General features: G+C 37.2%; 1 protein-coding gene across 4 annotated transcripts; it reads left to right on the top strand.

Moving 5' to 3' along the window:
* The first annotated feature begins 468 nt into the window (after nt 1-468).
* LOC144958137 (uncharacterized) lies at nt 469-21,481 on the top strand. 4 transcript variants are annotated; one of them, XM_078889874.1, is made up of 8 exons: nt 469-2,587; nt 7,563-8,680; nt 10,321-10,443; nt 10,996-11,239; nt 12,168-12,366; nt 13,343-13,620; nt 14,387-19,570; nt 19,608-21,481. In XM_078889874.1, exons 1-7 carry the CDS (start codon nt 1,149-1,151, stop codon nt 14,970-14,972), a joined length of 3,987 nt encoding a protein of 1,328 aa, XP_078746000.1. In that variant the 5' UTR covers nt 469-1,148; the 3' UTR covers nt 14,973-19,570; nt 19,608-21,481. The 4 variants fall into 4 exon arrangements, with proteins under 4 accessions (XP_078746000.1, XP_078745997.1, XP_078745998.1 ...); XM_078889871.1 differs by having other exon boundaries at nt 477-2,587; nt 14,387-19,493; nt 19,632-21,481; XM_078889872.1 differs by having other exon boundaries at nt 477-2,587; nt 14,387-19,493; nt 19,680-21,481.
* Nucleotides 21,482-21,822: the final 341 nt, after the last annotated feature.

Genomic DNA, 21,822 nt, shown 5'->3' on the forward strand with positions numbered 1-21,822 from the left:
ATCATTTGGCATTTGGCATTTTCATTTGGCATTTTCTTTTCTTGTATATTATACTTCAACTGACACCTTTTCTTAATTAAGTTTCATAAGAAACACGAAACAGTAAGTTTTCTTAATTGTCAATAATTATTTAACTGTTTACGTATTTACCTTTCATGTTAATGTATTTCTTTTTCATTCTTAAAGTCCAACCGTGGTGTAGTGGTTTAGCACTCCACTTAGTAGTCAGTAGGTAAAAAATTACCCCAACAGGAAATTTAGTATAATTTAAAAAAAACGAAAAAAAAAAAGAAAAGAAAAGAAAACACGCAAGCCACCAGGATATGATAGTAAATTGTCTATCAAAAGTGAGTAGTTTTCTTAGTGGGGGTGGGAGTCAACAGACTTTGGCATTTTTTGGAGTGTTTTGGCATTTTTTGAGTCTTCCCCTGGTATTTTGTTGAAAAATGATCTGGCAACCCTGTTCGCACTGTGTGTTAAAAAAAAACTGTGTGAATCAACTTTGCCGCCATGATGGCAGCGTGTTTCATACAACAGATGACTTTATGCGGATTACACTAAATTTATTAACGATGCGCCTGAACTTCATAGCGGATTGCATTTATTAGTTGTTTTCTTACAGGATCATAAAACTTCAGTTTGGATTTGATTTATATATCACTCGTTGACGGAGACTTTAATTCATGAAATCGCACCACTAATGTGGTTTTCCAAGGACGTGGCCCGAGATCACGTGGTCAATTGTGTTGTTGTTTCAACCAAATAACATTTACATATTTTTTTTTGTTCTGGAATATACATCTGATGATTTGTAGCCAAAACCTAACATAGTTCAATTATAGCCTGTTATTTAAAGTGTATTGGTGAACAAAAACGGCACTTGTTTTCTTTGAAAGGTGGAAATTGTAAGGATATTTTCTCACATAAATTGTGTCACGTGCTTATGCTGAGCTCGTCCTACTTTTCGTGTTTTCGATCGCCTGACAAATGGAGGGCCTACGGTAAAAGCGTCCCGTTAGCTGGACCTGACATCCAACTGATGGACAGTGCCGTTTATGCAAATTGGGCAATTATAAAAAAATATTTTGAGTTATTCAGATGTGAATTTCGGACGTTGATGGAGTTCTAGAATAGTTTCCTTTGTTTTTATGTCGGGTCCGTCAACGCTGAGGCTATGTTTTGCCGCAATGGCACCCGCTCTTACTGAAGCGGCTTCTGCTCGGCTGAAACTTCAGAACTCTGGCAGCAAACACTGCGATTCTCGGACTCTTCAAGGAGACCGCAGCGCCTCCAGTCACACGGCTGATCACCTATCACCGCAAATAATAAAAGGAGTTATAGAATCGTTTCCTTCATGTGATTTAGAACCGTCTGGTGACAGAGTTGACCCCACTAACGGAACCTACTGTGACACGCTGAGGTCACAGTCGAAGGGGAAGGGAGGGGGGCTGAACTTGACCTCGGGTATTGTGCCGACAACCGAGAAAAATATAAACAACTCAACTGCAGTCAATATTGGTCATCTCACCTCTCTCTCTATAGTCGGAAAACAAATAAATTCTTTTGTTGATGCTGGAAGCGGAGGTGAGGACGCAAGAACCAACGGATTTTTAGAGGGTTTCAAAAGAATGAACCAACCATACTTCGTTTCTAATAATTCGGACCGGTCAGTGGAAGATTGTAAAAATCATTTTAATTCATCAGATACCTTGAGAATACTTGCATCAAAAGTTGTTAGCCAAGCAGGTATGGTTAATGGCGACAATGGAAATGATAATAGAGATAAAGATGATGAGCAACAGTTGGTGAAAAATCCATGTGTATTAGAAAGCGGTGATGCTCGTGTTAGTTTCAAGAACACTGTTGTAGAAGCATCCAAAGATAAAAATTCAGAACAAAAGAAAGGACATCTGAAATTTTCTTTGCCATTGGTAGAAACTGATAAACAGGTAACTGGTAAGACAATGGGTATGTGTGAAAAGGATAAGATTAATCTGTCAACCAAACTGGAAAAACAATTTCAGTCATCATTATTGACCAAGAAATTAGATATGGAGAAACCATGTGAGGATGTCAGGAAGGAGTGTGTGAAAAAGCAGGCTTATTTGGAGCGAAAGGTGGAAATGTTGTTGCGTCGTTTGAAAAGAGTGAAAGGCAGGGTTGTGGAGAATCATACTAAAGAACAACTCGCTCAGTATGTCAATTTTCAGCATAGAAATCTGCAAATGGTGGCCAAATCTATTAAACGTGAAGCTCCGTGCCCTGAAGTGTTGAAGGAACATTTTTTAAGTAATGAAGATGTGAAAAATATGTCAACTTCTCAGTTAGTCAAGTTGGTTCGAGACAATCAATCCAGTAAATCTTTACCAGTCACTGACAATGCTCGATATCGATTGTTGAATACAAGTGCTTCAGTAATGTCACCTAATTTGCAAAGACAGTCTTTGAGTACATCAGAAAGACTTTCGTTACGGGTTGAAGGTATAGAAAACGATTTGGATTCTGATGCTACTGCTAGCAGTTCTGGAGGCGAGAGCTGTGATGAAGACTCAATATATTCTCCAAAGGATACTGCACTCCCTTCAATGTAAGTATGAGAGATGGTCTCGTATGACATTGTTTTTTAAATTTGTCGTAATAGATGGGGTCTTTTGTACTCTTATAATAGGCAGGGATTTTACTTGTGTTTTCACTCCCCCTAGCCTATAGGTCTCTTGTTTTCCAACTTGCTTTCCGTCTTTGTCTTGGAATGAGGTTACTTGGTTTTGCCCTGGCCCTGGCTCGAGTCCTTACCTGGGAGGGAAACAATGTAAATTTATGGTTTAGGAGATGATATTCCCTTTTACTCGTTAACTATTGTTAAGCATCTATTTTTTATGTAGCTACTATGTTGTTTATTTATTTTTTTTTTCTTTCACACAAATGATTTGTAAATATTTGAGTTTGAGAGTATTCCTCTTCTTAGTGGGATCCTATGCTTGTGTCTGGATAAGACTTTTAGATGAAGACTCTCAAACAAAAAACACTGATCTTGAAATGTACATCTGTTCCCTATTTGATCCATTCCCCTGGTCTTATTTTTTTCTTGTGCTTTTAATTGTAAATTTAGATTTTTTTTTCGACTAACCCATCATTTCTCCTAAAAGCGCCGTATATCCCTTGAAAACAAAACAAACAATTCTTCTAGTCTCTCTCTCTCTTTCTTAATTTTACAGGCTAGCCTTGAACTTGTGCTATCCTTGCAGCATTGTCACTTGTCTCAAATATTAAGTGTAGAACTTCCATAAATACAGGCACTGCTCTTGGGGAAGACACATGTCATAGGTTATATATAATGTATAGATGTTTATTAGGCAATAATAATATTAAATGCCTGCATAAATATGAATTATGGGTATTCAGTGGATTTGAACTTGACATAATCGGGAGTCGTATATATACTCACTATTTTAATGTGTATTATTTTTTACAGTTAAGACTTTTCGTAAAAGGAAGTATAGAAGAATAACCATTAATATAGATAATATCCGCAAGAGATGCTTTAAAGGACTTATATTTATAAGTAAATGTTTAAAATTATATTAAACAAATGTGAGAGAATAATTACAGATATTATCTGGGATATCTAAAGCTACAACAATCCTTTCAAAGACAGCTGCACAGTTGTTTCTCAATTGCAAATCTAAATCAATAAAAGCGGTTTCTCTGGTTTAATATCAATATTTTTTTCCTTTGGATATATATCACTTTAACTCCAGGTGAGCAAGTCTGTATATTTACTTTTAGTCGTTGAAGTGGTGCCTGTATGTGGAATTTCAGCCAATTATTCTGTTGTAACTAAATGTGGAGACCTTTGCTTTCGTCATAACTGCTAGAACAGAAGCTATCAATGTGGCTAAAGAAGTCCTAGGTTTGCGGGTGGTTGGATGGGAGCATCACCCTTGAATCATATACCTATGATGTTCACATGGGTGTACGATCCGATAGTGATGTCGTTTCTTCTTCTCTTTACTAGCCTATCCTGCTTCTTTGGTTTGTGATTGTATTTTTGACAGGGGATATTTTTTTTCTGTAAATCTTCTGCCTGTTTGTTCTTGGTTATTTATAATTTAGCTTATGATATCTTTAGGTTATGATTTTGATTTACATTTGTACTATTTTTGTTATATTGCTTGTTTTTTTTGTTTCAGCGGTCTCTCATATAACCTCAATTGTGTTGGAAGAGACCTAAAGCAACAAACAAACAAAAAAAAGTCCTAGGTTTATTTGTAATTTTATGATAATAAAGGAAAAAAAATCCCAAAACAGATGGGACATCTATATGTGTTTGGAAGTTATAAAAAGATATGAACCTTTTGGTTAATGCACCTAATTGTGTATATTCTACTCATGGATGCCCTTGAATGACATTTTTTTCCTACCTTTTTATTTTTTCATTTTTAATGTGGGTTGTGAGTATTTATTGTATTTTATCAAAGTCATTATATTAAAATATAGGTGTTGCTCTTTGATTATGCATTAACACTGTTTTGTGTGTATGTCATCGTAGTTGGTTGGACAGAAAACTTAACTGACTAAAGATTAAAAAAAGAAGAAATAAATAATACAGAACAAGAGCAAATGATTCCTTCATAAACAAGCAAAACAAAAGCCTGATCTGCAGGATATCGATTCAGTGATTGAAAGGCAAAACTTTAATTCTTTAATGTTAACCCCCTCCTCTGTTCCTGGCGTGTCTATTATCCCACAAGGAGGCATATTAGACCATGACTTCTGTATTGCAATTACTGTGCATGTCGAAAATTGAAAAATAAAATTCAAGCAAATGTGGTACTTTGCTGAAGTCTATATTAATATGGTGCATCTTTCAAAGTTTCATACTGCGCAGAAGCTTGATACTGACCGTAAGGTTGTTCCTTATTAAGAGAAAGGTATTAGGGGAAATTTTGTGAAAGTGACTTTAAAAATAAACATTAGATGGATGGACTGCTTTTGGAATTTACACTACACCTGTTCTCCGTTTGATCATTCTATTTACAATCCATGGTCTGCTTTGTGGAATCACTACCTCCACTCAGATGCGATTTAGCTTGCACCAGGCTGGAGTTAGTGTTGTATTTAGTCCGAGGTTAGTAAGGCCACTGGTGTTGTATTTAGTCCGAGGTTAGTAAGGCCACTGTAAAAGTGATGTTGCAAATGCACCAAGCAGTTTTAGAGATTGATTTCTGTTTTGTTTCGATTTTTATTACTTTGTAACTGTACTAATTTTATCCATTTTCACGAATAAGCGGGAGAGGGAGTCTTCCAGAACTCAGCATTATTGTTATTAATATTATTATCTAATCAGGATTTAACAGATTTTTATTACTTTTGTTTCCCCTTTGTGGCGTCATTATCAATAAAATTTTGCTCTTTAACCAGTGACACTCCACATATTTCGTTTGTTTCGCACGCTACGTAGTGTTTATTGTTTGTGCAGCGCGCTCGCGTGTGTTGTTGGATGCAGTGAACCATTGAGGCAAGGTCACGGCAGTGTGTTTCATCATGCCGCTGTGTAAAATGTGTTACTAAATATAGGTCGTTCCTTTCGAAATCGATTCGTTCTTCGGGGATCTCCCAGTTCTTTTTCCTTTCTTATTTTTTAATGTAACGTAAACGCATGTTCGATCCTCACATGTGCGTTTTTTAATGGATAGGGAGAGGGAATCATTCCTCCCCCCCCCCCAATGATCTGATATAATGAGACTATTGTGCTTTTTTAGTTGCAGTTATACTTATACATTTTACTTTGATTCTCATCTCTTGTCCGCCGGCCCCTGTCCTCGACACGTCACATCATTATTTCGTGATATAAGAAAGGTCAATTGAGTCGGTTATTTTTGTGAGTTATGTAAAGGGATGGCTACATAACGATTTAATTTTCTGTTTTCTTCTTGCCCTCTGTCTTTATTTATTTATTTATTTTTTTTGTCACGGTTGCTTGCGTGTGTGTATGTGGCCTTTAAAAAAAAAAGTGAAAATTTTTTACTTTAAAATGTCAGTGATTTAGATTAATAATAATTATTAGAGAAAGCACTTGTAAAAAGTGAATTTTCAAAATTATATTTATTGATCAATGACTTAATATGAAAAAAAAAAAGAAAAAAAAGAAGCGTTTTCTTGTATCACAACCGACACATAGAAGTGGCTATAGTGACGCCAATTTATGTTACGACTTGATTTCCCTCTCTAAAACAGTTATTAAAAAGAAAGCAACTTATATTCTCAGCTTATCATTGTGTGCTACTTAAAGATGATCTATTTTTAGAAACATGGTCAGTGATGCAATAACCTATTGACCTAGGCTGTATCATCCGCCACGGAAGGGCCCACTCTCGACTTGTGATGTGCTCCTCCAGAATTTCGTCCTCCCGAAGTGGGGAGGGGAGGGGAAGGGGGGGGGGGGGTACTTGTGTATTCTATTCCCCTGTATCTGTTTTCCAATTGCTCCCTGTCTTTGTCTTGGAATGGGATTACTTTGTTTTGTCCTGGCCGGAGTCCTTGGCTGGGACTGAGAGGGAAACAGTCGAATGTATGGTTTTGGGAGATGATATTTTCCCCCCTTGTAAATCATCTCTCCGTTATGTAGTTTTTTTTTTTATTTTTTTTTTTTTTAATTTTTGTTTTTAAACAGAGTTTATTCCTCTTAGAGGAATCTTGTGCTATTGTCTGGGTACGACATTTAGGTACCGTCAACATGGGTTACTTAGGCCATCCAAGGTTACTTAGGTCACTTTGTAGAATAAAAAAAGGTTACTTTAAAAAACATCATGAGTGCTTATTAGATCTATTGGGTTCTAATTATTTAAAAGATAAAAGCTACATGTATTTTTTCTTTTAAAATTAGCAATCTTGTTTTCAGTAAGTGGCCTAAATTACCCCGGGTGGCCTAAGTAGCCCCAGTTGACGGTAATGGCAAACTAAGTGCACTGATAGTGTGCACTTGGTACCATACCCCTTTGTCTTCTAGAATATTTTAACTGTCTAATTTTCTTCCTTTTTACTGGCACTGATATGACCTCAATGTGTTGCAAGCACTGTAAAACAAATTAAAAAAAAAAAACAAAAAAAAAATATACAGAAATTGGTCTATTTCCACTTCTTAATAATTTTATATTGATTGGAATTGTAGATCTCTCTTTTTCTTTTAGAGCAGAATTAATTTAGTTTCAATGAGTAATAATTTCTGCCAAGTTATATCACTTGTGTGTGTGTTTGTGTTATCTAATTTTTGTTTGAGGGATGATCTAATTTCTTTAATTGAATTTGACTGTTAAGATACTGAAGAGAGTAATTGAATTATTAAAAAAAAACCCCAGAATAGATCCAACTTATTGATCCCTCAAGTTACGCTGTCGAGTGATAAATTAACTCTCACATGCTTCTTGTAATCTGAAAAAAAAAAAAACAGACTTGGGAGATATAAGAATGATATTGTTATATTAGTGTTCATGCATTTATGTGTATTAATGCATCTGTGCCTTTGAATGGTATGCTTAATTGTCTATTTATGATTTCCTCAGATTAAAACGAGCAGAGTGGAAATGGGCAGTAGAACGGGCTGCCATTGTGTCACGCTGGACGTGGCTCCAGGCTCAAGTGTCCGATCTCGAATACAAGATACGTCAACAGAGTCAGGTACACCGGCAACTCCGTAACAGTAAGGGTGGTGTTGTCTTGGGGGACCCACCCACAGCAATTGACATTCTTCGGAAACTTCAAGGGTTTAAACCCAATCAGGTGACTTCTTCCACTTCTGAGATGGCAACAACAGATGGAAAAAATTCTATTACCCACTCAGGAGGTTGTTCTTCTACTGAGGTTTCTCCTTATAATATCACCAGACTGTTGTCTAATGTAGACAAACAGGCATCTCGGTTAACCCAATCCTTAAACTGTATTTCTCCATCCTCATCAACTGTGGGAAGCCCTGGTGCAAACAAAGTGCTGTCTCCAGGACTAAATCATATGGTCACAGATTCCCCATCCAGTAACAGTGTGGGATCTGAGATTACAGATTCGGCAACAGCAGATAATAGCCCTCTCATAACAGTCTCATCCTCATCAATTCCCAATTTATCTCAGCAGCAACAGCAATCGATCCCAGAATCATTGTCATTATCATCATCATCGTTATCACAGTCAACCTCATCACTATCAGACGCTTCTTTTCAGGCTGCGCGATGCAGGCCTTTGCGCAGTTACAGGAAACGTAAAATATTGCGGACTATTGGTTTGTTTAAGGTCAATGTGAAGGCGGCCCGTTTATCAGACGTCCGTTGTAAATGCCACCCCCCATCAAATCCATGTGCCATGTGCGGCGGCAGGTACAACAACACACTGTCAATGGATGCTGAGAATATGTCTTTCAACGAGAGGGTTGCCTTACTGGATACGTCGTACCACCCCGTGCTTTCCTTTCCCCAAGACATTCCCTTGTCCATCTACTGTGAGGGTTTCCTCAAATCTGGTCTGTGGCAAAACAAACCCCAGTCCAAACGGTCCAAGTCTGCAGATTTCAGAAGGCAGAAAGCGATGTCTTTTGCTGTACCGCAATCTGTATCTGTTAAAAAGAGTCTGTCTGGCAACAATAATTCCAAAACGTCAAGCTCTGCTCCATCGGTTATCAACTTTACCACAAGTAAGTAGTCTTTCTATTGGAATGATTTGAAAATAAAAAATATAGAGTATATGATAGGGGACCAAGCACATCAGATAGACTACCAGGGCTAAGAATGTACCAAGGCAGAAATGAGCCTAAGCCTAAATGGTGGTTCCTCTCCTCCCTTTGTAAACCACCACTACATCATTATCATCACCACTAAAATAACTACATCATAATATTCCCTATCAATAGTACTACTAAAATCACCACATCATCCCTGCCACCAGTGCCATTACCTCGACCACCAACCACATCATTATCCTTACTACAAATACTACCACAACCACCACATCATCATCATTCTTATAACCAATACTATTAACAATCAACTAATTAAATATTATCCTCATCCCTTCTACCACCACCACAGCCAAATCATAATAATCCCTACAAACAATACAGCTAAAACCGCAAATCATCATTCTTACAACTGTAACTACCACACAACACCATCCTGGTAGACAGATTTTTAAAATGTGGAAATTCTTTAATCACCTTTGAGATTCCTTTTGAGTGGTGTCTGAAATTCCAATTTTTGAACGGTGTATTTAGGGTTGGAAACTTTGTAAATTGTAATTTGAAATGCATTTGATAGATTTTAGTGGCAAGAATGAATCATAGTCTTTGTGTCGAAATTGACACTAATGTTTTCAGAGCTGTACTCTGTGGCTGGCGCCTAGGTCACCTGTCTTTCCTTGGAATAGACCCGAAAGACAATTTTTCTCTCTGGGGATAATTAAAGAGAATTTTATTGTTGTTATTCTTTATGCAGGGGGGGGGGGGGGGGGGGGGGGGGGTTCCAATAGCTCAGTTGGTAGGGCAATCAAAGGGGCCGAGATTGGTCCTGGTTGCAGTCGAGATTTTTATCTGACTACCCAGCAGTGATTGGGTGGCTGGGTATTTTAGATCTGTTGGAAAGTACTTTGTGATAGACTAACGCCCTATTCAAAGGGTAGCAAGCATTTGCTATTGTCCGTTTCGTGCCATTTCCATGGGTCTTATGGCCCTGAAGGACTACTTATTCATTTTAAAAATATTTATACATTCTTCTTTATTCCCTGGGCTAGAATTAAAAAAAAAAAAGTACCTCCTTTTTGAGACCAGTCATTCTCATCTCTGTAATTCAGAGTAGCAAACTGTACGTTAAAAAAATAGATAAAAAAGGCATTTGTTTCTTTTGTTTTTGTAAAAAATTTTCATCTTTGTATGATTCTGTATAATTATAATTATAAAATTGCTACATTATAGAAGGATGAAATCAATGCATGGTTTAAACCAGTCAGACTACTTAAAAATTTAAACATTTGTAGTTTTTAGATCAAAATAGTAGTCGCTGTGGTTAACTTATGGATCAATAATTTAATTAACCATCACAAAGATTAAAAAACACTTCTAATTCCTTGAAATGATGAAGTCTGGTTCCAACATTAATTTTCAATAAGTTTTAATGAACTAGAGATGATTATTTTATGAAGTTCTATAATTGGAGCCAAAATTTCATAATTCTACGAATTTTTCGTAGAATTAGGCAGGTCTGGTTTAAACTAAACTATCCTATTCTTTAGGATACAGGAATACTTTCATGATTGTCTCAATGGTGTTTGTGTCTTTCACAGAGATTAAGAACAAGTATGAGGGGAAGTCAAAGGCCAAGAAGGCAGGCTCCATATCCAAGACTGCCCCACTCAAACACAAAGTCAAGAAGAAGGTCCAGGCCAAGGCAGTTAAATTATCCAAAGGTGATTTAAACAAAAAATTAATCCATCTTGTAAGAAATGTGGTTTGTTTTAATGACCTGCCTATTATTGCCATTAATTTGATTATAATTATAGTCCATTTGACATTGACATTTAGAATTAAATCATAAACCTCGTCAACTTCGTGATAATTTCAATATGCACTAATGAACAAAAAGTATGTTTTAATCACTTTCATGTTGGCCTGAACTTCCTCATTGAGAGCTTTATCAACTTTTCTCTGCTGAGCAAAATGGTATTGATGGGTAGAAATAAAATAATAATAGCTTCAGTAAAGTGCTTAAAGCTATAATAAATCTATGTGTAAGGAGATAATGTATGAAAACCGTATTGTATTAATCAGCCTTTCCATATGTCAAAATTCAAAAAGGTTTTTGGATCATTTGAACATTTTTATCAGAAAACATATAAAATTAAGACTAGTGTCACCCTCATCAGCTCCATTATTTTTCAGTTCTCTCATTCAAATTAAATTGAATAAATGATCTAATATAGATTAATTTGTGTGTGTTTTTTCTTCTTCCTCAAATGCAGCCATGAGGAAAAAGAAAGAACAAGACCAGAATGTAGATGATGTGGAAGCGATGTATCTAGAACAAGAAGCGGGTTGTTCGTCATCGACCAGGGAGGACCGTTTATCTGGCTCGGGTGTCCGAGATTCCCAAAGGCGTCGTAGGGTTGACAATGCCTTTGACATCAACAATATTGAAATTCCTCACAGCATTGCTGCTTCAACTAGAGTGGAACAGATCCAGTACAAGGAGATTGTCACCCCTAAGTATGTATTTACTCCATAAATTTCAACAATGTATTTATGGCAAATATATTTATTTTTTCTATTAATGGGAGTAATGATAAACAAATGAGAAAGACCCCCCTACTCATGCACAAAGGGGAAAATGCCTTTAGGATCAGTTCCAAAGGAAGACTTGAATAAAGCTGCAGTAATGCACCACAAAATAAGCTAAGGTGAGGTGACCTTCAAGGCCTCACAGCACGGCATGTGTTGCCAGTAGAGTGTCGCAGTGTGAGATGAGATGTGGTGACTTGCTCAAAGCCTTACAATTTACAACATGGCTTGGAGTTGAACTCAATATCTTTTGGTTATGTCAAGATGTAGGAATTAGTTGGTGGGATTGGAAGCTTTCCGTCTTAGACTATAGTTGGTGGAATTGGAAGCTTTCCGTCTTAGACTATATATATAGTCAATATAGTCTAGTAGAGGGTTCGGCTACATCAAGCTGGATTTTATAATAATTGGGGTATACGGTATAACTCTGAAGTAATTGTTTGAAAATGTTTACATGTTATTAGCCTTTGTTTAGTTGTTTACTGATGAGTATAGTGGTTTCAAAATGGAGTATTACAGGCATCAGAACTACTCTGGTGTCCATCACAGCTAAGTTATGAAGCAAAGACCTTCAACTCAATTTTTGGTAATTTAAAGGGATGTTCCTCTGTAATTTCTATACTGAATGGCTATATGGGGTAGAGCTTTTTGAGGTGAGGTCACAAGAGAAAAATTGTTTCCAAGGCCATTTAGAATTGAGACTGAATTATGATTCATATTGTAAATACGTTTCTTGTTTTCAATAAATTTCGATAAATATAAATATTTTTTACATCGTTGATGTGCAACCGTTAGAAAATTATTAGTATGACTGGCTGTGGAATTATTTTCCTGACTGTTTGTACTTGTATTTCAGGTGGCGCGTGGTGGAGGATGATGAAGACTCGTCGACATCCCAGACAGGCACCAGTCCATCTGTGGAAGAGAACAGCTGGAGGGAGCCTTTGACGGCAGCAAGTATTGGGAAGGTGCTGGAGAAATCCAATGGAGTTTCAGTGTCACTGGAAGAACATCATGGGACATGTCTGGCAACACCTGATTGTGGGGAAGAGGAGGTGGGTGGTGTAGATGCTCATGCTCAGGCTCATCTGAGCTGATTAATTAGAATAACCCACTCAATCCTAGAGATTTTTGCTACTTCTCAAAATTGGAAAAAAAAATGTAATAAAAATGAGAATGTGCATATATATTTTTATTCAACTACCATTGACATGTAAAAATTAAAACCTTTAGCTTTGATACTACGCCTATAATTTGTCTCAGAAAAATGTAATAAATATGCATGGGGTAAAAGTAACCCAGGTAAACTACGGATATAGTCGGTGTTAGGGTTGAGTGAGTTAAGAGATGTGTGTGTGTGTGTGCGTGTGTGTGTGTGTGTGTGTGTGTGTGTGTGTGTGTTTGGCCTGGGAAACATTTTTAAAAAATGAATCGGAATCAGATGGTGCCAATTCTTCTGAATTGGAAAATTTCTATTTGTCTCTATTCCTGATTCCATCATTGGTATATTCAGATTTTTTAAAAGCCAAATGCAGCTCTCCTCTAGATTTGGATTTTACCCAAACTTTTAGAGAAAAAGTGATAGACGGTTATACTGATTAATCTCTGTTGTACTAATTTAATTATACAATTATTCTTAACTCTCTCTAGTTCGCCATAATTGAAAATCAAACTAATTTGTTTGTTTATAATTCATATGATCTCGAGAGAGTTAGGCATTTTAAAAGGATAATTCACTTAAGACTTAAGGGTTGAAATTTTGCATTTTATTTAATTATGTTGAGATAAGATGTGGTGTTTTGTGACACAATTGGTTAAAATTAAAATTTGTATAAATTTGCCAAGCAACTCAGAGTAGTCCTGATAGTGCCTGAAATGTTTTTTCTTGTATATTTTCGGGGAATATCTATTTGAAAACTGAACAGTATTAATTTTGGATTTCTGTACTTGCTAAACCTTATGAATAATGCCCCCAACCCCCTCAAAGCAACGAAGTTTGAAATCTTTTTTTTTTTTTTTCATCCTACCCAGGCAGAGGATCTGAGTGATGAGGCCTACCTGAAACGTCATGCTGTCCCAGAACAGGAGGAACGGAAACGGTTTAGAAACTTCCTTCAGTATCCTCCTGTCAGAAGAAATAGAGCTCGATCAGATGCATTCCTCAACTCTACCGTCGCCAGCAACACCATCACCTCCACCAACAGCAACAACAACAGCATGGTAACAGACCAAGAAGAGGGCTGTGTTCAAGGTGATCAGCAAGCTGTTGACTTGGGGGAGAATGGGGACACGTCTGTCTTGAATTCAAGGTATGATATAGAGTTTTGGATGTATGCTTTTATCATCATCATCATGACCACCACTAAAAAAACAATCAACCACCAAAATATCATCCTGGGTGGGCAGGGAGGCACTTACTGTGTCTTTTATCTTCCTATATGTGTTTTCCAATATGCTTTATGTCTTTGTCTTGGAATGAGATTGATTTTGTCATGGCTCTGGCTCGAGGGGAAACAGTTATATGTATGATTAGAGTTTTGGGAGATGTTATGCACTGTATTTTTGTGTGTTATATATATATAATAATTAGTATAATGGTGCGGACCTGTGCTTGTGTCTTGATGATACTTTTAGGTGATCTCAAACTAAGTGCACAGATAGTGTGCTCTTGGAATCTACATCTGTTTCCGATTTGAATCATTTCCCCTTTGTCTTACTTTTTCTTGGGTGAATTAAGTTTTATTCTTTAACTTTTTACTATCCTATTTTCTTCCTTTCTATTGGCGCGGATATGACCTTAATGTGTTGCAAGCGTCGTAAAACCCTCAAATACATTTAAACAAATATCATCATCACTTCAAATTACCATGATCCCCCATCTCGAAATAAAGGATGAGATGTTTACATTGTTATTCCATAGCCGTTGCACAGTTCAGTGAAAGCATTTCATTTCAATCAAGTATTTTGTTGATCCTGCCAATTCTTTACTTTTTTCTTCTCCTCCTCCTCTTTCTTCGTCTTTTCTTCATCTAGTTTTTACTTTTGGTTTATGAATTTCTTCTTTTTGTCTTCTAGTATTCCAGTGGTCAATGAGTCGTGTGACCAGAAAAGACAGAGTATGTTGGCATCAGAGCCTAAACGGGAACGTGCAATGTCTGCTGGCCCCAGTGACTCAGTAGTCCCAGTCCACCACATAGACCCCTGGCCCAGACGGGCATTCCCTCTTCAGGAAGAGGAATACACTCGTATGCAAAGTGAGTCCTCGTCTTCGTCATCAAATTGTGAACCTCTTCACAAAGAGGTAGATCGACCTGTTACCAGAGAACCTTCAGGAAGAGTATATGTTGATGGTAGCATCGGTGGTGTCAATGGTAGGAGTAGCAGTGTGGATATCCCAGATGCAGATGGCTGTACCAGTACAGTATCCAGCAGACAGGGAAGTCGTGCTCCATCCCCCCACTTCAGTCTGGAGTCCATGTCGTCTGTGGGCGATGATCCCAGTGACCCGGACTGGATGTCCAGCAGCGTGGATAATTCCATCAAAGCCACGAGCAACACGACTGCCTCCAGACAGAGGAGGGCATCTCAGCCAAATCCAAACATCGCAGACCCAGACTGGACAATGTCCTCTGACAATCCCCGGAAGGGTAAGAAGAGATGAGGACATTTGGGTTTTGGGGATGCCTATTTCATCAGACTGTTAACTTGTCTTGGTTGTTTTATCATTCTCTCTGCGTTTATGGTTCATGTCAGTTTCATCCTCCTTCCACATTTACAAATGATTGTCTGAACATTTGTTTTAATGGAATTGTTGTTTCTATTTTATGCATTTGTTTCATTAAAATTTTTTTTTTTTACCTTGTTACCTTGGGGTACTGGAGAAAGAGGTGAAAGTTGTTGGTGAATGAAAGGGTGAAGGGGTTTGGGGTGTGTAGGCATAGAGAGTGTAAGAGACATAAGACATTTAATTATGATGTGCTTATGTATTGTATTTGTGTGTGTGCATGCCTTCGAGAATGTCTGTATGTTAATTGATTTTTGGAATAGTGATAGCTAATAACAAAAGTTTGTTAGGGACTTGTTGATTTACCTTGAGTTCCTGTGTTAAACATGTCAATCAGTTTTGATTGGTGTGTACTGATTTTTGAGGGGCTAAATTTTGATCATCCTACTCCCCCAGAATTGGGGTTGCAAACATGCCTTAGAGGTTTTACAGATTTAGGCTTTTGCCAATAATTTTCAAAATTTGATGGCAACATACTTGAAAGAAGAAAACATGGTAAATGAAGCAAACAAAATGGGTTGGTTTTTAGAGGAAATGTAATTTAGTTATTATCTTTAATCAGAAATGAATCTGTGACCAAATGGAAAAAAAATATCTGCATCTGTTTTAAAGCATTTCGAAATGGTGATTAATAAATATGGTTTGAGAGCATGTTTTTTCCATGATTACAAATGTTTGTGTGGGCGATTCCCCCCCCCCCCCCCCCCCCCCCCCCCCCCTTACTTTATTTTCATGATAAATTGATCCTCTGGGTTTAATTCTCTTGGCTTGGGTTTCGGCCTGACTTTAACGTTGGTTTGACACTAAACACTCTGATAGTTATACTATTGACAAATTTTACATCTTTGCAATAACTTGATCCATTTGTTCTTACTTTAAAAAAAAAAAAAGAGTTGTTATTGTGTCTATAAGCCGAGGTCGTCTTGTTTCAAAACACATACCTTTATTTTTTCCCTGGCTCTGATATAACCTTGAAGTGTTGCAAATGCAGATCTGCCTGTTACAACAGATTTAATTTTTTCGTTCAGATGATTTTGAAGACGATTGGATGCATTCCGAGTTCATCCTTTTCTCCCAATTTTGATTTATAAATCTAAATTCTAGAGTAAGACTGTCATTATTGTGAGGAATAGATTTGTGATTATTATAAACTATTATTATGCTGCATCACATCCTATTTATTTTACAGCGACAGTTTTTTGGAATAAACGGTTGAAACCAGTCATCCCTGGGTTGATACATACCCCCCCCCACCCTGAAATGAGGATATTTTAAAACCAAAAAGACAAATAGGGCAGTTTGTAAAAAGGAACAATGTGTTACCTTGGTATAATAACCTGAATGTGTTCTCTGGTTTTATTTGTTTATAAGATCCTAAATGAAGTATTACTTGTGCAATTGTCTTAGCCTAAACACTTCTCTAGTGTACCGGGTGGGGATCCTGACCTCCCATAGTGGGCAGGGAGGTAAATGCTGTGTCTTCTATCCCCCGATACCCGTTTTCCAATTAATGAGATTACTTAGTTTTGTCCTGATCCTGGGCTGGGAGGGAAACAGTCAAATGTATAGTTTTGGGAGATGGTATTTTTTCCTTGTAAATCATCTCTCTGTTATGCATTGTATTGTGTTTAGTTTACATATTATATTATATGATTGGTAAAGATTTGAGTGTATTCCTCTTAGTTGGGGCCTGTGCTTGTGTCTGGATGAGACTTTTAGGTGATCTCAAACTAAGTACTTTGACGGTGTGCTCTTGGAATCTACATCTGTTCCCCATTTGAACCAATTCCCCTTTGTCTCACCTTTTCTTTTGTGCTTTAATTGTAATTCTAGAACTTTTTACTCTCCCATTTTCTTCCTTTTTATTGGCGCTGATATGGCCTTAATGTGTTGCAAGCGCCGTAAAACCCTTAAAAACACAATACACATACTCTTAGTGTATTATTTTTAAAGAGACTGTTATGTGTGACTATGAATGATATGTTACTGTGGCTGGGTGGGGATCCTGACCTCCCATAGGGGGCAGGGAGGTACATACTGTGTCTTCTATCCCCTTATATCTGTTTTCCAACATGCTTTCTGTCTTTGTCTTGGAATGAGATTACAAGTACTTGGTTTTGTCCTGGCTCTGGCCGGAGTCCTGGCTGGGAGGAAACAGTCAAATGCATAGTTATTGTTTTGGGAGATGATATTTTTTTCCTTGTAAATCATCTCTCTGTTATGTATTATTATTTTTATTTTGAATGTATAATGTAAGCATTTGAGTGTGTTCCCTTTGTTGGGTTTTGTGCTTGTGTCTGGATGAGACTTGTAGGTGATTTCAAACTAAGTACATTGGTGGTATGCTTTTGGAATCTACAACTGATCCCTATTTGTTCTCAGTCCTCCTTTGTCTTACTTTTTCTTGGGTGCTTTAATTGTAATTCTAGAACTTTTTACTATCCCATTTTCTTCCTTTTTACTGGCGCTGATATAACCTAAATGTGTTGCAAGCGCCGTAAAACCCTTAAAAACAAAACATATGTTACTGTGGCTGATAGGAACCTAAAAGGTGTGTTTCTATCGATCTCTAAGAACTTTAATAATGTGTTACTATGATTCTCTAATGACCCAAATAATGTATTACTGTGGTTCTGTATGAACCCAAAAGAGATGTTTCTATGGTTCTCTAAGAACCTGAATAATGTGTTACTGTGGTTCTATAGGAACCTAAAAGAAATGTTACTATGGTTCTCTATGAACCTGAATAATGTGTTACTGTGGTTCTTTAGGAACCTAGAATGTGTGTTAATTTTTTTATCTTAAAGAACATGAATAATTTGTTACTGTGGTTCTACAGAACCTGTATGATAAGTCTGGCCTTTCCTTAATGTGTTCTAGTATTGTTGTGTCACCACAGTTCTAGTGGAACCGAGAGTGCAGAACTGTGCATCTATAAAAGTGTGTAACTATGGTAACTATCCTTTAAGAATCCGAATGGTGGTCCTCCTGTTGGGAATATGCCAGATGATATTTAGTTGACATGTCATTTTGCAGGTTCACCTTGCAAAAATTGTCCGACGACACCCATCACTATTCTTTTGTCATACTGTGTGCCTTGCTCGATCTGTTCTTTCATTTTGTCATTTTGGATTTGTTGGTTGGATATTATTTTATCTCTACGGTAGGCAATTGTAGGACCTCTTTCACGTTCATCTCTCCTATCATCCTGGTTGGGGTTCCTGACCTCCCATAGTGGGCAGGGAGGTACTTACTGTGTCTTCTGGGTGGGGATCCTGACCTCCCATTGCGGGCAGGGAGGTACATACTGTGTCTTCTATCTCCTTATATCTGTTTTCCAACATGCTTTCTGTCTTTGTCTTGGAATGAGGTTACTTGGTTTTGTCCTGGCCCTTTCCGGAGTCCTGGCTGGGAGGGAAACAGTCAAATGCATAGTTATTGTTTTGGGAGATGATATTTTTTTCCTTGTAAATCATCTCTCTGTTATGCACTGTATTATGTTTAGTTTGCATATTATATTATATGATTGGTAAACATTTGAGTGTATTCCTCTTAGTTGGGGCCTGTGCTTGTGTCTGGATGAGACTTTTAGGTGATCTCAAATTAAGTACATTGGTGGTATGCTCTTGGAATCTACATCTGATCCCTATTTGTTCCCAGTTCCCCTTTGTCTTACTTTCTCTTGGGTGCTTTAATTGTAATTCTAGAACTTTTTACTATCCCATTTTCTTCCTTTTTACTGGCGCTGATATAACCTTAATGTGTTGCAAGCGCCGTAAAACCCTTAAAAACAAAACAAAACTGTGTCTTCTATCCCCTTATATGTTTTCCAACTTGCTTTCTGTCTTTGTCTTGGAATGAGATTACTTGGTTTTGTCCTGGTCCTGGCCGGACACCTTGGCTGAGAGGGAAACCGTCAAATGTATAGTTATTGTTTTGAGAGATGATATTTTTTACCTTGTAAATCACCTCTCTGTTATGTATTATTATTATATTTGTTGTTTTGAATTTATAACGTAGTCATTTGAGTGTATTCCTCTTAGTAGGGACCTGTGCTCGTGTCTTGATGAGACTTTTATGTGATCTCAAACTAAGTACATTGATGGTATGCTCTTGGACTCTACATCAATTCCCTCGGAGTCGGATGTGAGTGTATTTTATTGTTGTGCGTGAGCTAATTGTTTTAATTGTAAACCATCTGTGGGGAGACGGTCGGATGTGATTTTATATATCGCAAACCATCTGTGGGGGGAGGCAGTCGGATGGCGAGTGTAATGTTTATCGTAAACCATCTGTGGGGAGGTAGTCGGATGGCGAGTGTAATGTTTATCGTAAACCATCTGCGGGGAGGCAGTCGGATGGCGAGTGTAATGTTTATCGTAAACCATCTGTGGGAAGGCAGTCGGATGGCGAGTGTAATTTTTATCGTAAACCATCTGTGGGGAGGCAGTCGGATGGCGAGTGTAATGTTTATCGTAAACCATCTGCGGGAGCAGTCGGAGGGCGGTGAAGTTATCGTAAACCATCTGTGGGAAGGCAGTCGGATGGCGAGTGTAATGTTTATTGTAAACCATCTGTGGGAAGGTAGTCGGATGTCAGTGTATTGTTTATCGTAAACCACCTGTGGGGAGGCAGTCAATGTGAGCCATCTGTGGGGAGGCAGTCGGCATTCTTTTATTTGAAATGGACACATTTTTAAAGTCAAAAATGTGTATGTGGGCAGTGGTGTTTAGTTGGGTGGAAGTGTCCTGTTGTAATGTCCGTCTTTTCTTTCTCAAATGAAACAGAAAAAAATAATCCAATTTCTGGTCTCAAAATGACTGGGCAATTCTCATCTCTCTTCCTTTAGATGAATAAACATATATGGTTGATCTCAAACTAAGTAGTTTGATAGTGTGCTTTTGGAATTTACATCTGTATCCTATTTCAACCAATTCCCCTTTGTCTTACCTTTTCTTGGTTCCTTTAATTGTAATTCTTTTTACTGTTCCATTTTCTTCCTTTTTACTCCCGTAGCGGGCAGGGAGGTACATGCTGTCTTCTATCCCCTTATATCTTATCCAACAAGCTTTCTGTCTTTGTCTTGGAATGAGATTACTTGTTTTTTTCCTGGCCCTCGTCGGAGTCCTGGCTGAGAGGGAAACAGACAAATGCATAGTTATTGTTTTGAGAGATGATATTTTCTACTGGCGCTGATATGACCTTGATGTGTTGCAAGCTCCTTAAAACCCTTAAAAACAAACATAAAAAAAAAAATAAATCAGGGCATTGGAATAAATTCTTATCTGATGTTTTCAGCATATTTCTGCCGTCTTAAGGAAAAAGACCGTATATTTACTTGCAATAAGAGGCCACATACGGTCTTTTTCCTTAAGACGGCAGATTTGGGCATTGTTACTTTTGATGTAATTGTTCACTGTTTACAGGGCATTGCTGTTGTTCGTTTATGTCATGCAATTTGTCCATTTTTTACATTTTGTTGTGCGGGTGGTTGGATGGGAGCATCACCCTTGAATCATATACCTATGATGTTCGCATGGGTGTACGATCCGATAGTGATGTCGTTTCTTCTTCTCTTTACTAGCCTATCCTGCTTCTTTGGTTTGTGATTGTATTTTTGACAGGGGATATTTTTTTTCTGTAAATCTTCTGCCTGTTTGTTCTTGGTTATTTATAATTTAGCTTATGATATCTTTAGGTTATGATTTTGATTTACATTTGTACTATTTTTGTTAGATTGCTTGTTTTTTTTGTTTCAGCGGTCTCTCATATAACCTCAATTGTGTTGGAAGAGACCTAAAGCAACAAACAAACAAACAAAACATTTTGTTGTTTTTAAAACGGTTTCTTTTTTTTTTTTTTTTAAATAATACATTTCATACTAGAATCCATTTATAGACTTGTGGACAAATACAACGTTGGGTGCGCGGACATTCGGCTGAATGTGATGTCTGTGACATTGATGAATGGAGTTTTTTTATCTGTAAATATTCATATCTCATGTATTATTCCATAGAGTTATGGGAACCGACGTTTTGTATGTTTTTTTTTTTGTTATTTTAAATATACATTTGATTTGTTTCTATTGTATGAGTCTAATTACTCCCTTTTCCACGATTATGTTTTATCATCATTTTCACCTTCCCCATCGTCATCATCATCATCATGTGAAGTCATTGATCATTGTAAATTCCATTCGCCCATTGGGCTCGTGTTCTATTTTCTGTACAAAGTTATTTGTTATTGTTGTATTTGTTGTTGTTGATCCATTCTGTTTGATTCATCCATAGAAATGAGATACTGAATAAGAAATTTGAAACAATCTGAAAGAAAAAAAATACAAATCTGAAAAATCTTCAAAAGCCAATAAAAATATTAAAATTGAATTTTTTTTTGTTTGTGACTTGATTGCATTATTTCATTATAAAAATATTAAAAGTTGGACCGTGAATTTATGAGGGTTATTGGTTGGGTCTCTACTATCCCCCCTTTATCTTGTGATTGGTGGAATTTCCTTAAGCTGGGCGTGTCCTCTTGAACTCCTTTGATGGGGAGGGAGATCACTTTTGCTCCCTATCTGAGAGGGAAACAGTCAAATGTATAGTTCGCTTTGGAAGATTATATTTTTTTCCTTGTAAGTCATCTCGGGTACGACTATTATATTTTGGTTACATATTATATGTTTTGTAAACATTTGAGTATATTCATCTTAGTGGGGACCTGTGCT

Source organism: Berghia stephanieae, chromosome 12 (genome assembly GCF_034508935.2).
Source record: "Berghia stephanieae isolate SIO BIC M18660-M18661 chromosome 12, UCSD_Bste_1.3, whole genome shotgun sequence".
NCBI lineage: Eukaryota > Metazoa > Mollusca > Gastropoda > Nudibranchia > Aeolidiidae > Berghia > Berghia stephanieae.

Coding starts and splice junctions, on each gene's coding strand:
- LOC144958137 (XM_078889874.1), top strand. CDS start 1,149: ATGTCGGGTCCGTCAACGCTGAGGCTATGTTTTGCCGCAATGGCACCC. Junction 8,681..10,320: donor GGTTATCAACTTTACCACAA/GTAAGTAGTCTT, acceptor TGTCTTTCACAG/AGATTAAGAACAAGTATGAG. Junction 11,240..12,167: donor AAGGAGATTGTCACCCCTAA/GTATGTATTTAC, acceptor CTTGTATTTCAG/GTGGCGCGTGGTGGAGGATG.